This window comes from Typopeltis vanoorti, chromosome 19, assembly GCF_054136105.1.
Source record: "Typopeltis vanoorti isolate ZY-2024b chromosome 19, IOZ_Tvanoo_1.0, whole genome shotgun sequence".
Classification (NCBI taxonomy): domain Eukaryota; kingdom Metazoa; phylum Arthropoda; class Arachnida; order Uropygi; family Thelyphonidae; genus Typopeltis; species Typopeltis vanoorti.
In genome coordinates this window covers 102699672-102716187 of record NC_143567.1, presented here as the reverse complement: position 1 = coordinate 102716187, position 16516 = coordinate 102699672, and the positions used below count along the sequence as shown (strand labels likewise).

Here is a 16516-nt window from a genome sequence, read left to right as displayed (position 1 = left end):
TAAAAGGAAGATGAGATGAGAAAAGGATAGGAAATGAAAACATTATTACTGGCTTTTTTTTTACTGTTCACTAATATATCACCTGTTATGATTTTTTTTCATTTTTTTCATTTTTTTTTTTTTTTTTCATAAAGAACATACTATGGACTTGAAAGCTGAATGTTTGAAACTCCAGTTTATTGATTTCATTCTTGATGACATGATGTCATTTAAAGCATTATCTCATGTCTGTCTTAGGCACCAGCAAAACTAATTTTATTATATAGAAAAATCATACTTTTCATTTGTGGTATTACATTTCTTTTTTGTAACATTTCAGGATGAAGCATGGGAAGAAAAGGAACTTATCTCAGGAGATTTGGTGTATACTGGAAAAACAAAGAAACGGCTATGCCTGGTCCTAGACTGTCTTTGTGCCCATGATTTTAATGTTAAAACTGCTGATCTAGTTAACCTGCAGCACTATGTCATTAAGGAAAAGAAGCTGCCAGAGAAGGATGCAATGTTCATATTTTATGATGTTGTTAGAATTGTTAGTGCTTTGCATAGGGTAAGCAGGTGTGATTTTTCAGTTTTTTTTCCCTTGAATTTGCTTGGTTTTTCTTTTCAAGATTACATCATATAAACTGATTACCTGATGCCATTTGCTCATTACAGTATAATTAATTATTATGGAAGTAATCTACTTTATATAATACAGCAATCCCTCGATTAATGCGGCTAATGTGTTCTTTAAAACAGGCGCATTAATCGAAAACGCACTAATCGAATATAATAACCTATGAGAAAAAGTATAATTCGTTCCTCAAATTTCTTTTTTGACCCATATTTTTTATAAAAGAATTAAGGTATATCTCAGGACCTAGTTAAAAGAAAACCATGAAGCTGATAGACAATAAAACATATTCAGAATATCAATTTATTATTCTAGTTCTTAACAAAGAATTGAGCTAACGTAGTTTGGTGGGCATTCTGTTTCTTGCATACAACTGACGGTGGCCCTATTGCCTCTTCTACTCTTCTGCAAATTTTACTGCTTCTCTCTTCATCAGGACCAGCCTCTAAGCATTGCTGCTTAAAAACTTTGATTGTATGAACATTTTCAAATTGTTTCTGTGAAATCTCTTTTGAGCTTGTCAGCGATTAAATTTTCTTCATATTCTTCAGGATCTTCCTGCTGTGCATCTAAATCCAATTTCTCAGAAATCAAATTTAATTAGCTTAGATTCATTTGAAAAGCCTCTAAAATCATTTTGCACAATGTAGAAGAATGTGATTCCAAACGGCTCGCATATTGCCAGCAGAAATGTCATTCGACTTTGAGACTTTATAACCAGGCTGAGATTTCCCTGATTTGGCCAAAAAAGTCTTGGAAGGCATTCGCTTCCAAAAAAAAGCTGGTCTCATTGACATTAAATATTTGTTAGTCACAATAGTCCCCCCCCCTCCCTTTTTCCACAATTTTCTTCAATTTGTGGCCACGTCATTATCTCCACTTGCAGCTTCGCCTGTGATTCAAACATTATGTAGGCTATTTCTCTTTTTTGAAACGCTCAAACTACCCAGCACTAGTGTGGAATTCTTATTTTCCGTCATTAATAGTTCTTTTTTTCAAGGTTGCAAAAAGACTTGATGCTTTTGATTTAATAAAGTTAGTATTTAACGGGATCCGTTTTTGGTTACAGTCTTTGATCCGTGTAGAAAGAAGTTTCTCTAATTCAGTCATTCTAATACTTTTATTTCGAGTGGTCTGCATGCATGATTAACTTGAAGCAGGCTTATCTTTCTTTTTGTATTCAGCAGCTTTGCTTAAAATTGCTCTTATAGTTTATTCACCCATTTTTGTGTTCTTGTCCTATCTTTGCTCTGGACTCGCCTTGTTCGTTTTTCTTTATTATTGCAAGTTTTTCTTCCAATGAGATTACTTTTTGAATCATTTTCCCACTTCCACTTCTTTGCTCACTAATTCTTTTACTCATGATGAAAGGCTGGGAAAATACTTTAAATTAAAAAATTAAGGAAAACAGTTGCAAAGGAGGGACGAGATATGATCATCAAAAGGCTCTGTAATTAGCAGGTGAATTACATTTTGGCATAAATTTGGAACACAATGTTCATGGAAATAGTAAAATTCACTTTGTGAAATTCATATTTAAGAATTTAGGAACACAAAACACAGTGTTGAAAAGATTGTTTTACTGATTAATAATAAAATAATAACTTTACGTTTCGACCCCTGTATTGAGGTCATCTTCAGAAGGATACATGTGTATAAGAACAAGCTACATGCTGTTGCACTCTATACAAGTAAATTACATCTACGTTGTTAACTAATCTTTTTTCTTAGCCTGCCCTCTAGTGAAAAAATAAATAAAAATAAAATAAAAACTACAATTAACTCTGCTAAAGTCCTCATGTACTAGGATTCTTCTGGAATTATACAGTTTATATTGTTATATTACGATTATCTTCTGGATTTGTACAATACAGGTTGCTATTGAATGTTCAGGAGGAACATTCAATAGCAATCAATAGATTCATTCGAAACGTAAAGTTATTATTTTATTATTAATCAGTAAAATAATCTTTTCAACACGTGTGTTTTGTGACCCTGAATTCTTAAATATGAATGCTGATCATGGTGTAACCTTAAAAGAAAGAGTCATCATAATCCATGGAGATGTGACCCACAAGCAGTGCAACCCCTACGGTAAACTAAAGATACATGGTTCCATGTTAATTAATCGACTGGCCTTTTTGAAACGATGTAGAGACAGCAACTTAATACCCAACTGCATTAAACTAAAGAAGAAATTTACATCAGCTAAAGCGCTCCTTATCTATGCCAAGCTAGAAAAAGCTTTGTTAAGAGAACAAATTCATGAGACACAAAAGAACTTAGCATCGATCCAAGCCAAAGTGTTACAACTGAAATTTGAGCTATCCAGTTATGTTAATCAAGAAATTTGGAATATTCTAAACAGGATCACAGACGACTCAGCCAAGCACCTATTACTCAAAAACAAAGAACAATTAATAACAAAGTTTCAAGCATTAAAACTACAGGAAAGCACAAGACAATTACGACGCCATAACGGAAGGAGCAGCCAATCACCCAACAACATAGTTGGGAGCAACCAACCACCATCGGACCACTCTGGTTTTCAACCAATTGGATTACAACCTCACACAAGGTGAACTCTCGCTACTGGAGAAAGGTTTAAATTATGCCATTGCTCCAAGGTCAGTAAATAAACTAGATATAATATATCATATCGAGAGAGGTTTAAGATCCCTCCCCACCAATTTAGCTGACAAAATACGGATGGAAACTGCCTGTTTACTAAATTCAACCAAAAAATTAAGCAGCAACCTAAACAAAGTGGATAAACTGGCCCTCAAATCCTTAAAAAAATAACCACGACATTATTATCACAAAAGCCGATAAAGGGAACGCCACTGTTGTTTTAAATCGGACAACCTACATTGAAAAAATGAACCATTTGGTATTGGACCACAACACCTACCAAATGGTAAATTACAACCCCACGCAACATAACAAAAGAAAACTACTGAACTAATTAAATCAGTTAACACGTGGCCGGGGAAAAAAAAAAAAAAATATTAATACTGCAGTATGCCTGCGCACCCAGAATTTATGGCCTGCCAAAAGTACACAAAACAGACACGCCATTATATCCAATTGTGGAAGGAATTGACAGTCCGAATTACTACTTAGCCAAAAAATTAGCGGCCACACTCAAGGAATTGGTTGGTCATTCCCCTTCCTACATAAAAAATACACAACAATTTATAAACAAAATTAAAAATATTACACTCAACGACCAAGATCTATTAGTCAGCTTTGACATAACTTCCCTTTTCACCAATGTCCCAATCAATGATACTATCCTACTCTTACAGAACATATTTCCACACGACGTCACAGCCCTCTTTGCCCACGTACTCCGCTCCGGATATTTCGTGTGGCAAAACAATTTTTACCTTCAAAAAGAGGGTACCGCCATGGGCTCGCCACTCCCCCCCCCCCTAGCAAACTTTTATATGGAAGATTTTGAGCAACGAGCTCTAGAATCAGTGTGCCTAAAGCCCAAAATTTGGCTCAGATACGTCGACGATATTTTCGCCATTTGGCCCCACGGCCGCCAAGCACTAGATACATTCCTTAGCCATCTGAACAAACAACACAAACGCATCCAATTCACCATTGAAATTGAAAAAAACAACTCTCTTCCATTCCTAGACACACTTGTCACACTTCAGGCTGTCTCTCCTTAGTTTACCGCAAACCTACACACACAGGCCAGTACATACACAAAACTTCTTATCACCACCCAACACAAAAACTAGGGGTCATAAGCACCCTTAAACACAGAGCTCAAACCATTTGTTCAAATGAACAAGCTCTTAACCATAAATATGAGACCATCAAACATACCTTTATAAAAAAATGGATACAGTATAAAAACCATTCACAAGATCCTCCACAAAGATATCACTAATAACAAAAAAGATTTCAAGAATGCTATTGCTATACCATATGTTAGAGGCATTTCAGGAAAAATAGACAGAACACTACACAAATACAACATCAAAACCACCTTTAAACCCCCGACAAATTTAAGACACCTACTCAGTTCTTCCAAGGATCCCCTGCCACACTTAGCCCAACCAGGGGTTTACAAAATAGATTGCACATGTAACATACCATACATAAGGGAAACAGGGCGAACCATCCCAATCAGAAAGGATGAACACAAACGTCACATAAAATACCTCCATTTTGGAAAAACCGGCCTTTCTGACCACGCACTCCAAACATACCACAGAATTGACTGGAAAGGTACCAAGTCCCTACACCGCACCAAAACCTGGTTCAAGCAGAAATTCAAGAAAGCATGTGAAATGCTCAAACATGATCCGAATCTGAATAAAAATGATGGTCTAACAATTCCAAGAATGTTGAGGACCCATCTACAACCTTCATAGCAACCACGAAGAAAAATCTCAATACGAGAAGACTTGGTGAAGTGTTTTTTTCCTCCTGAACATTCAATAGCAACCTGTACTGTACAAATCCAGAAGATAGTCGTAATATAACAATATAAACTGTATAATTCCAGAAGAATCCTAGTACGTGAGGACTTTAGCAGAGTTTATTGTAGTTTTTATTTTATTTTCGTTTATTTTATTTTATTTATTTATTTTTTTCACTAGAGGGCAGGCTAAGAAAAAAGATTAGTTAACAACGTAGATGTAATTAAAATGAAAAGCCAAACGGCTAGTTTTCTGGCAACTTAATAGATATTAAAGGGATAAAAATCCTATGTTGTTATATGGCCAGTAAGTGAAACTCAAGATCGAGAACTACGATCTATGAGTTTCAATGCCGAAAAACTATCGGCGAAGGCAATTCGAAGCAAAGGTGGAGCAAGCTCCCTCACTATTCTTGATATTTTCTCATAATGTAAAACACAGCTCCTAGGAGATGTAATACTGTCATTACATTATGAGGAGAGGTCACTACCCAGACCGGTTTCAACCTTTTTTGAGGTCTCATCAGTGAGTAGGTAGACCTGGAAAATATCAAAGCTTAGTGAAAAGAACTTACATACCTTCACTATACGAATGCCATAAAGGTGTGCTTATATTTTGTAATTAAAATGAAAAGCCAAATGGCTAGTTTTCTGGCAACTTAATAGATATTAAAGGGATAAAAATCCTATGTTGTTATATAGCCAGTAAGTGAAACTCAAGAACGTAGTTCTCGATCTTGAGTTTCACTTACTGGCTATATAACAACATAGGATTTTTATCCCTTTAATATCTATTAAGTTGGCAGAAAACTAGCCGTTTGGCTTTTCATTTTAATTACAAAATATAAGCACACCTTTATGGCATTCGTATAGTGAAGGTATGCAAGTTCTTTTCACTAAGCTTTGATATCTTCCAGGTCTACCTACTCACTGATGAGACCTCAAAAAAGGTTGAAACGGGTCTGGGTAGTGACCTCTCCTCATAATGTAATGACAGTATTACATCTCCTAGGAGCTGTGTTTTACATTATGAGAAAATATCAAGAATAGTGAGGGATCTTGCTCCACCTTTGCGCCGATAGTTTTTCTGCATTGAAACTCATAGATCGTAGTTCTCGATCTTGAGTTTCACTTACTGGCTATATAACAACATAGGATTTTTATCCCTTTAATAACGTAGATGTAATTTACTTGTATAGAGTGCAACAGCATGTAGCTTGTTCTTATACACATGCATCCTTCTGAAGATGACCTCAATACAGGGATCTAAACGTAAAGTTATTATTTTATTATTAATCAGTAAAATAATCTTTTCAACATGTGTGTTTCGTGTCCCTAAATTCTTAAATATGAATGCTGATCACTGTGTAACCTTAAAAGAAAGAGTCACTTTGTGAAACGTTTTAAATCGGTAACTAAATTATTTCATCCTGATGAGTGGTTTTTTAAAATACAGGGTGGTCATAAATTAACTTTCCCTCTTTGGAGGTATCTGTAGCTCCAAAAACTAATACATGGAATGAGACTACATTTTATATTGAGACTTTCGAAGGCATGGGGAGATGAATTCTGCAAAAAAAAGATTTAGTACCAAAAGTCGTCGATAAGAGAAATTTTGGCGCTGGCGGAGCCAAAAGCGGTAAAATATTTGCAGTAAACGCAGGTAAAAAGGATTATGCAAATTTTACTATGCGTACATGACAGCAGCGCCACCAATTCCACTTAAAAAGGGATTAGGACCGTTCAGAGTTATTTGAATGACTGATGAATTGTGCTCAATATGCGTCCTGCCTTGCCTCAGCATGCTTTACTTGTTAAGTTGTTTTACCTTAGATGGTGCAATGCCGTAGCGGCCCTTCAGGAATTTAGAAGGCTTCATAACCTGCATACAGGTTCTATGTCAGCTGTAGCACTGAGAGCTATGATTAAGAAGTTTGAAGAAACTGGATCACTAGGAGTTAGAACTGGCAGAGGACGGAAAGCAGTGCAAGAAGAGACAGTAACAGACGTTACTGGTCAGCAGTCAACAAACGTTAAAGGTCAGCACATTGAAATCGTGTATGTGGTCCAGGGGACTCTGATTCTGGTGAATAAAACATTATTTCCTGTGAGTTCAATCACTACATTAATTTCTGTCTCTCTCGCAAGTTGTTTTAGTTTAAATATTATTATTCTTATTATCATTGTAACGCACCACATATCCAGCCGGAATGAGGGACGCAAAACTGTCGCTTACACCATCGAAATGTTATTATTCCATTTTATCTGCTTGTTTTCGGCTCTGCCAGTGCCAAAATTTCCCCTGTCGGTGACTTTTGATACTAAATCTTTTTTTCGCAGAAATCATCTCCCCATGCCTTCAAAAGTCTCGATATAAAATTTGGTCTCATTCCGTTTATTGGTTTTAGCTACAGATGCCTCCAAAGAGGGAAAGTTATTTTATGGCCACCCTGTAGTTAGCCATAAAAATGTACAGAGAGATAAATTTTTTAAATCTGTAACATTTATTTTCAAGATGTATATAGGCACACTCGAATTTTAGAGGCGCACTAATCGAATTTCGGTATAGAAAAAAAATGACTCGCTAATCAGGGGGGCGCATTGATCGAGGGATTGCTGTAATATGAAAGATAAAATGAAGAACATAGTTATTCAGCATGTTGGATTACATTATAAATGATTTCTTCTTATAACTGAGCTAAATACAAGGGTAAGTCAAAATGATGTGAGCAATTGGAAACATTTATTGAGAAACTAGTAATAGGCACAAAAATATGAAACCTACACTATTCAAAACAGCAACTCAATTTTTTATTATTATTTTTTTATACCATGCTTATTAAAGTTTAGTATGTGAACTGTGTCATCTTGCACATCTATGCATTTTTCTTCCAGATATCTTGGATCCAATGATATCTGGAAGAAAGTCATTGCAACAGCCCCTGCAAATATGATGCTTCAGGTTATCCACATTTTGTGGTAAGGGTATTCACATATGCAGTGTCCTTTATATAACTCCAGAGTAAAAAATCAAGGGAAGTTAGATCAAATGACCATACAGGCTAGGATGGAGCCCAGTATCCATCATCATCATCATCATCATCCAGAAATTGCATATTGAAATGGGTTGTCACAGCTTGATGGATTCAAGGAGATGCTCCATCTTGTTCAGACATTACTGGATTTGTCCTGAAGGAGATACAGCAGTAACCATTGCTGATTCAGTATATTGCAGTGGAGTGTGTGGTTGGGATATTCTTTTTATGCTTGCTGAACAGAGAAAATAGAATTTGTGGAGTAAAACTCCGAGACATGCATGCTGCTATCCATTAATAGTCTTTCTCTGCACTAAAGAACTATTAATGGACAGGAGTATGTATGTTCTAGAAGTAGCCATTGGAAACAAATGCTTGTGTTCACTAAAATTCTGAACTACTGTTGAAAATTATGCATATTGCATATTTCTTGCTGATGACTGTTTCTCCACAAATTTCTGAAATTGCTCAAATCATTTTGACTCACCCTGTATAATCCATTATTCAAAACATTCGAGACATCCCCTTTGCTAAATGGAATCAGCCTGCAACATCCAACAAAGATGTGGCAGTCATCAGTTATAAATAGAAAGCAAATTGCTGTATCTGTGTAAATTAAAGATACCAAGAAATTATATTCTTGGCTTAATCCTTTATCCAAGTGTAAGCAAATGAAGTTTGCACCTGAAGTATTTTCAGGATAGGGCAACTCTTATATAGAGGCTAATGATTTCACATCACTTGCCTTAGTATCCCATAATGCAAAGCACATCCTTACTGACATGTATAATGCTATGCATTATGGGAAGGGTCACTACCCAGACCTGTTTCGACCTTTATTGAGGTCTCATCAGAGGGAACCAGACCCAGAGGTGATACCAAGGTTGAAGTAATGCAGAAGTCATATTTCCATATACGAGTAGCCACAAGGTGTCACACCTTATTATTAAATTACTCTGGATAGAAACAGTTGTTGGAAGTTTTTTCACTTGGTTATACAGTATTCTCCTCCCCCTCCCCTTATTCACAGGGATACGTTCCAAGAGACCCCAAGGATACCTGAAGCCACAGATAGTATCATACCCTATATACACTGTTTTTTTTCTTTATACATACGTACATACCTATGATAAAGTTTAATTTATAAATTAGGCACAGTAAGAGGTGTGCCTGAATGTAAATGGAATCTTAGCAACCTTAGCATATTTTTTTTGTTTTATTTATTATTTTATGAAGTCGAGAATTTTCACTTAACAAGAAGCACTTTATGGCTTCTCTTTGGCATATCTGAATTGTCAGCTTCACTACTCTCTCTTTCAATTGGGGGCCATTATTAAGTAAAATAAGGGTTACTTGAACAACTCTGCGATAATGCAACAGTTGATCTGATAATCGAGAACTACTCAGAACAGTACACAGTTTAAAACATGAATTGTCTATTACTAAAAGAAAGAGCCATATGGCTTCATTTTGCTGATGTAAAATTACATCGATAAAGTGAATATTAGATCCAACATTATTTCAAAGCCAATTTTTGTATCCTCCAGTTGCCTTACCTTGCACTACTTAAGTAGCTAAGGCAACTCGGGGATGCAGAGAATTGTATTCTCGTAAACTCTCAGGTCAACTTACAAAATTTTCATAGTTTCTAAAAACATTCAGCTTTGAAATAATGTTGGATCTAGTATCCACTTTGCCTATGTAATTATAAATTGTTTAATCTAAACGCAGAAATAAAAAAAATAATACAGACCTTCAAAAATCGCAACTATCCTACACGACTAATAAATTACACAAACAGGATGGCCAAAAACCACCAAAACAACCCAAGTACCAAAACAAACTTCCCAACACAAAAAATGATCAAACTACCATACACCCAAAACACATACAAAGCCTATAAATACATCTTCAAACATACTGACTACAAACTGGTATTCACCACAAACCAAAAATTGGCAAATCGCCAAAAACCCACTAAATCTCATACACAAAAAGAAATATTTGAACACCCCAACGTAGTCTATAAATTTCCCTGCCAAAAAGACTGTGATATCACCTACACAGGTTCCATCATCAGGTCTTTATGGGCAAGACTACAAGAACACTTCCGCGATTGCAACATCCCTATTCCAGAACATTTAAACACTAAAAAACACAACATCAAAAAGAAAAATCGAATACAAAGCACAGGAAAAACAGAAATAGCTGTTCACGCCCTTGAACAAAAACATAACCTGCAGATCGACAAGGCCATCATAGTAGACAGACAAGACAATGAAACAATGCTTAGAATATCGGAAACAATAGCCATAAAATGTGACGCGAACTCTATCAACTTCCACAGACCCTACATAATCTCCGAGGTTTGGAAGCTTCACAACATAAAATTGAGGTCACAACCCCGACCAATAGGCGATAACACAAACACTTCAAAAGCAGAAGCACCTACCCAACCTGACATAGCATCCACTTCCTCCATGTGTTCAGACGACGACCAAGCATAGTCGAAACGGACCGCACCCTGTCAACTCCCCCCCCCCCACTAAAAATCAGTTGCTGTTTTCAACCCCTTTCACCCTTTCCCACCCTATATAAATATAAAAAAACGCTCTGCCCATCCCTAATAATATAATATATGTATGTATATATTATTAAAAAAAAAAATGGGTTTTTCCATTTCTATTTTAATTCTCCCACATTGCATACCCCCCCCCACACACACACACAGTAGTTTGGACATCGCAAAAAGAAGGAAAGCCACAACACCCAGAAAAAGGTGTGTGTAAATTTCTCTTCCTTTATGCTACATATATTTATTGGTAAATATACATCTACAATGCCCTAAAAATCCGTGAGTAAAAAGCCAATGACATTTAAACAGGGGCACTCCTAAACAGAAGCAGGCAAAATAGCCGTAAATATAATAATTTGTTAAGAGGAGTAACATGGGAGTTTTCCCAGAAATAATATTCATAAATTGTTTATTTTTGGAATTTTCCATTTAATATTTTCGGACCAGGGCTGACCATGGATAATGAGGGGACTATGGTACTATAAATTAAGGAAATATGACTTCTACATTACTTCAACCTTGGTATCGCCTCTGAGTCTGGCTCCCACTGATGAGACCTTAAACCAGTCTGGGTAGTGACCCTTCCCATAATGCAAATCTCATAATAGAGATCTGGACAATGAGACTTATTTATGCCTGTGATCCTAAAGAAATGGAAGAATTTTTCTAGGCATTAGAGAAGCCAGCTGGCAAAATGAAAAACAAAAAGTTGGTCCTTGTTGAGGATCTAAACAGCAGAGTAGGAAATCATTACCAGACATATAGAAATTTTTTGGGAATTTTGGAAATATAGAAATGATAAGTACCTGCTCAGTTTCTGTTTAGTACATTGGCTAGTTATTACTAACACCATGTTCCAACACAAAAATGTGTACAAATTCACATGGAGAAAAAATGCAAGAAATAAAAAAATAAAAAAAGTCTCACTGACTATGTTATTGTTGATATCGATGTTTTCTCAGTAGTTCAGAACACCAATGGAATAAAATTCAATTTCATGTTGAAAAGTACAGTGTGCAAGAAAGTTTGGAGCATTCAAAGCTGAGCAACTTTCAGAGATGAACTATAGACTAATAAATTTGGGGTTTTTTTCAATTTCACCTAAGAATGATGTGCTTCTTTGTGCTGTTTTATGTGGGCTAAATCTGAATTGAGTAGTTTAATCACCATCGAGTTGAAGCACATCTAATTGTCATTTAGAATTTGAAAGAATAAAAAAAGTAGTTGTAATCGACATCATTATTTCCAGACATGTACCATAAAATAATATACAGAATACTGTAGCAACCCATTACAATTGAGCCTTAGTTACTGTCAAGAATTTTTTTGCAGATTGTTGCCTTTTTTATGTTTCTGCTTTGAATAGCCTTCAGTTCTTTTATTTCTAATTTTATTTTTTTTCATGATACTTATGTTATTACATATCTTATGTTATTTGCCATGTATTGTTTGGTGAATTGCTAACTGTTGCCATTTCTTTAAAAAATAAAAAAAAATTATGTTACTGATTTTATTTTCTATTTATAGAGGAATATTGTTCACCGTGATTTAAAACTGGGGAATATGGTATTAAATAAAAGAACCAGAAGAGTTACTATCACCAACTTTTGCTTGGGGAAACATCTCCTGAATGAAAATGATCTGCTTAAAGACCAGAGAGGTAGCCCAGCATATATAAGTCCAGATGTGCTTAGTGGTTAGTAACTGTTTCACTATTTTGTTGTCTAAGTCATACACTGACCTTACTTGTTTTAAAGTTTAATATATATTTTAAAGTAAGAAATATAATGTTGTTGCCAAAAGTATTGGCAACAACATATTTGCACTCCAGCAGAAGTGCAAATCATCCAACAAACAAATATAAGATGGCATTCTAAGAAGATATCAGTGAGCACCATGTTCAGTTTGAACTAAAATGCTCTGCATATTGTCATGCTTCAAACATGAATGAATTGTTGCATCTTATATTACAGGTTTTCATGAAATGAATTTCTGAGGTGTTAAACTACTCTGCCATAGTGATATGGAACATTGTATGAAAAATGGGAATCAAACTGAAATGTCAACGTAGACCAAAGGCCACAAATTGTTCACAGAAAAGTAGATTTCTTGACATTGCTATAGCATGTGTTGTTTCTGCTGTCTTGCAAGTAAAGCTACAGCAGAATCATCCAGAGCATGCAGGAGTGAATATCATTATGCAAAAAATATGCAAAACATTACACTAAATTCCTAATATCATAATATCAACATTTATGCTCAATGACAAGTTACAATGCTACCAATATTGCAAAAGATGGACTCTATGGTAATCAACAGCTATTTTGACGCAATGAATCAAGTCTGTTTTTGTGAGATGGGAGAATCTCAATCTGGTTGGCACCTGAGCAAATGTTTATTGCAAGAAGAGTGGTTTGATATTTATTGTTACTGCCATAAATCGAGAGGTATGTCCTACATTCTGGATAACAGCATACTTCTTGCACTTCTGGAACTGTGGTATATCCATCAGCACAATGCTCCATTACACAGCATTGTCTGCTCTCGCTCGGTTTGAGGGTAACTCATGCCTCTATTGGACTTCGCTGCTGAGAGCGCCACTTTAAACTTGATTGAACACTTATAGAATGAAATGCTGACAATATTTCTTGAACGAATGTTAATTTTCCATGAAACATGTCAGAAGTACATGAGAAGTTTACCTTGTAGACTAAATGCTATGATATAGGCTCTTTATTGAATAAAAAGTAATGTTTTTATTTATTTTTATTTTAATTTTTGATCCTTTTGGCAACATAACCTCTTCCTTTTGCTTTAAGCTAAGTCTTATTGCATTAAGACTATTTCAGTGTGGATGGAAATTCATCTTTTCTGTCTACCAAAAAGTTTTTTTTCTGTATTTGGTATCCAGTGTCTTATTAATTTTGCTGAGTTATCCATCATCATCATCATCAAATTCCTGACGCGTACCCTCAAGGGGTATACAGGATATGATAGTACTACATGAAAAACTTACATCATTACTAACTTCCTATCTACAATTTAACTCCAAATCAGTCTGTTACTTGTCAAGACTCCAACATTATCAGATCTTATATTTCTATCTTCTAAGGCACTTTGTACTGTATCAATCCACCTATATCTTGGTCTTCCTCTGGGTCGTTTTCCTGCCAACCTGGCAGAGAACACTTGTTTTGCTAATCTTTCCTCGCCCATTCTGTTTAAGTGACCATACCACCTGAGATTAGCTCTGCTAACGCATTTCTGGATGCTGACAACGTCAAGTTCTTTCCTAATATTCTCGTTTTTAATATGATATTGCCACTGATGCCATCTGTTCACGTCTCTAATCTTTCTCATGACTCTCATATCTGCGATCTCTAGTCTTAGGTCAAGTGTTTTACTTCTGCCCAGCTCTCAGATCCATAAGTTAAAATTGGTTTGAACACTGTCTTGTATACAGCTAATTTAGTGTTCCGATTAATTTCTCTCTTATTCCATATGAATTTATTCAATTGACTGCCTACCATACCAGCTCTGTTGATTTTGTTGTCTATTTCCATATTTAATTTACCATCTTCACTAAAAATCGTGCCTAAGTAGCTGAAATGTTTTACTTGTTCCACAGGTTCCCCTGTTCACAACACAGTTGACATTTTCAACAGTTCTACCTATTTTCATTGTCTTTGTCTTTTTAATGCTGACCTTCATACCATATCTATTACAAGAGTTATTCAATTTAGTCAGGGAATCTTGCAAACTTGTAGCGGATTTATTTAGAAGCATAATATCATCTGCATAAAGCAAAGAGCTGGCATTAACATCTCCAATTCTGATGTCATTTTAATACCACTTTCCTTCATAATGTGATCCATATAGATAATGAATAACAGAGGGGATAATATACATCCTTGTCTGACACCAGATTTAACATTAAACCATCTCCCTGTACTTCCTTCAATTCTAACTGCTGACTTACAACTCAAATAAAGACTAAGTATTGCTTGATATAATGCCCCATTGACACCATATAACTGTAGCGTATTGAATAGCTTCTCTCTATGCACCTTGTCATATGCCTTTTCCAAATCAACAAAACTTAAATAGAGATCTTTGTTATATTCCCATGCTTTCTCAACTATTTGTCATAAAGTGAAGATCTCTATTTGGCCTGAATCCAGCTTGTTCTTCGCCAAGCTTTTCTTCCACAATTCTTCTCAACCGTTTCTCAAGTATACTTGCATAGATCTTGCCAGGAACACTCAGTAGGGATATACCTCTGTAATTCTCACATTCAGTTTTATTTCCCTTTTTATATATGGGTGCTATGAGAGCTCTACTCCAATCATCGGGAATTCGTCCCTCTGTCCAGGCTCTCTGAACTATGCAGTGCAGCCACTGTAAGACTTTTATGCCACCATACTTCAGCATTTCTGGTCGAATATCATCTACTCCTGCTGCCTTTCCATATTTCAAGCCTTTGATGGCTTTTTCTACTTCAAGTATGGATATCTATTCCTGACTGCATGCCTGGTCAGTGTTTTTTATCACTGTGCTGTCATCACAGCTTGTTTCATTTAGCATTTTTTCAAAGTAATTACTCCATACTTCAAGGATATCTTTTTCTCCTGTTTTCATGTCACCTTTATCATCTCTAACTCCTTTTACAGCACTCTTTCCTCCATTCCTAAGCTTCTTCAACAACCTCCAGAATATTTTGCCACCCTCTTGATATTTATTTTCTATGTTCTTGCCAAAGTCCTCCCATGACTTTTGTTTAGCTAGTTTTACGCAGTCTTTCGCTTTCTTACATTTATCTCTGTATTCTCTATGAGCAAAAGTTGACTTATTTGCCAGGAACTTTTGATATGCTTTCTTCTTTTCCTTCACTGCCTCTTTAACTTCCTGTGTCCACAATGGAGTTCTGATTTTTCTATCCTTGCAGACAACCTCACCACATGCCTCTCTGGCTGAATCAATCAGGGTTTTCTTCAAGGCTTGCCACTGAATCTCCAAGGTTTGATTCCTGTTTTCAAACTCTTTCATTTTTTCTTCAATAATCTTTGTGTATTTTAGACTACAGTTCACATCTAAGAGCTGCTCAACTTTTATTTGCTTTAAAACTTTCTTACATGTTATTCTTTTCAATATGAAATTCAATTTTATCCTGCTCAAGACTAAATAGTGATCACTTCCAATTTCAAATCCTCTGTACACTCTGGTGTCCAGCACCAGGGAGAAAATATCACTATCAAAAATAACATAGTCAGTGAGACTTTTCTTATTCCTTGCCTTATCTCTCCATGTGAATTTGTGCACATTTTTATGTTGGAACATGGTATTAGTAATAACCAGTCCATGTCCTGAGCAGAAATCCAACAGATATTTGCCATTATTATTAGCTTTGCTCTTTTCTCCAAATTTTCCCAAAACATTTTTGCATGTCTCACAATCATTTCCTACTCTGCTATTTAGATCCCCAATAAGGACCAACTTTTCCTTTTTCATTGTGTCAGTTGCTTTCTCTAAAGCCTCAAAAAATTCCTCCACTTGTACCTTAGTAGAACCTTCAGTGGGACTAGGCACAAATAAGTCTCTTTGTCCAGTTCCCCATTCTCATATTTGCCCACATCACTCTACTTGAGACTGACTGCCATTCAAGAAGATTAGCCTCGTATTTTGTGTTGAATACTGTGGCTACTCCTTCTTTTCCTTGATTTTCATTTCCTGAATATAACATTTTGTATTTATTGCTCAGAAATATCTCACCAGTTTTTATATTTTTTGTTTCAGTCACCCCTATTATTTCGATCTGATACTTATCTAATTCTTCAGCTAGCTCCATTTCT

The 16516-nt window shown here is 35.7% G+C and overlaps 1 protein-coding gene across 1 annotated transcript in view; it reads left to right on the top strand.

The window, feature by feature from the left end:
- Positions 1-16516, top strand: part of LOC150096407 (serine/threonine-protein kinase 40-like) — a 100465-nt gene that overhangs the window by 60054 nt on the left and 23895 nt on the right. The window contains exons 5-6 of the mRNA XM_090408929.1: positions 320-550; positions 12195-12363. Coding sequence (XP_090265055.1) covers positions 320-550; positions 12195-12363 — 400 coding nt within the window. The remainder of the gene's footprint in view (positions 1-319; positions 551-12194; positions 12364-16516) is intronic.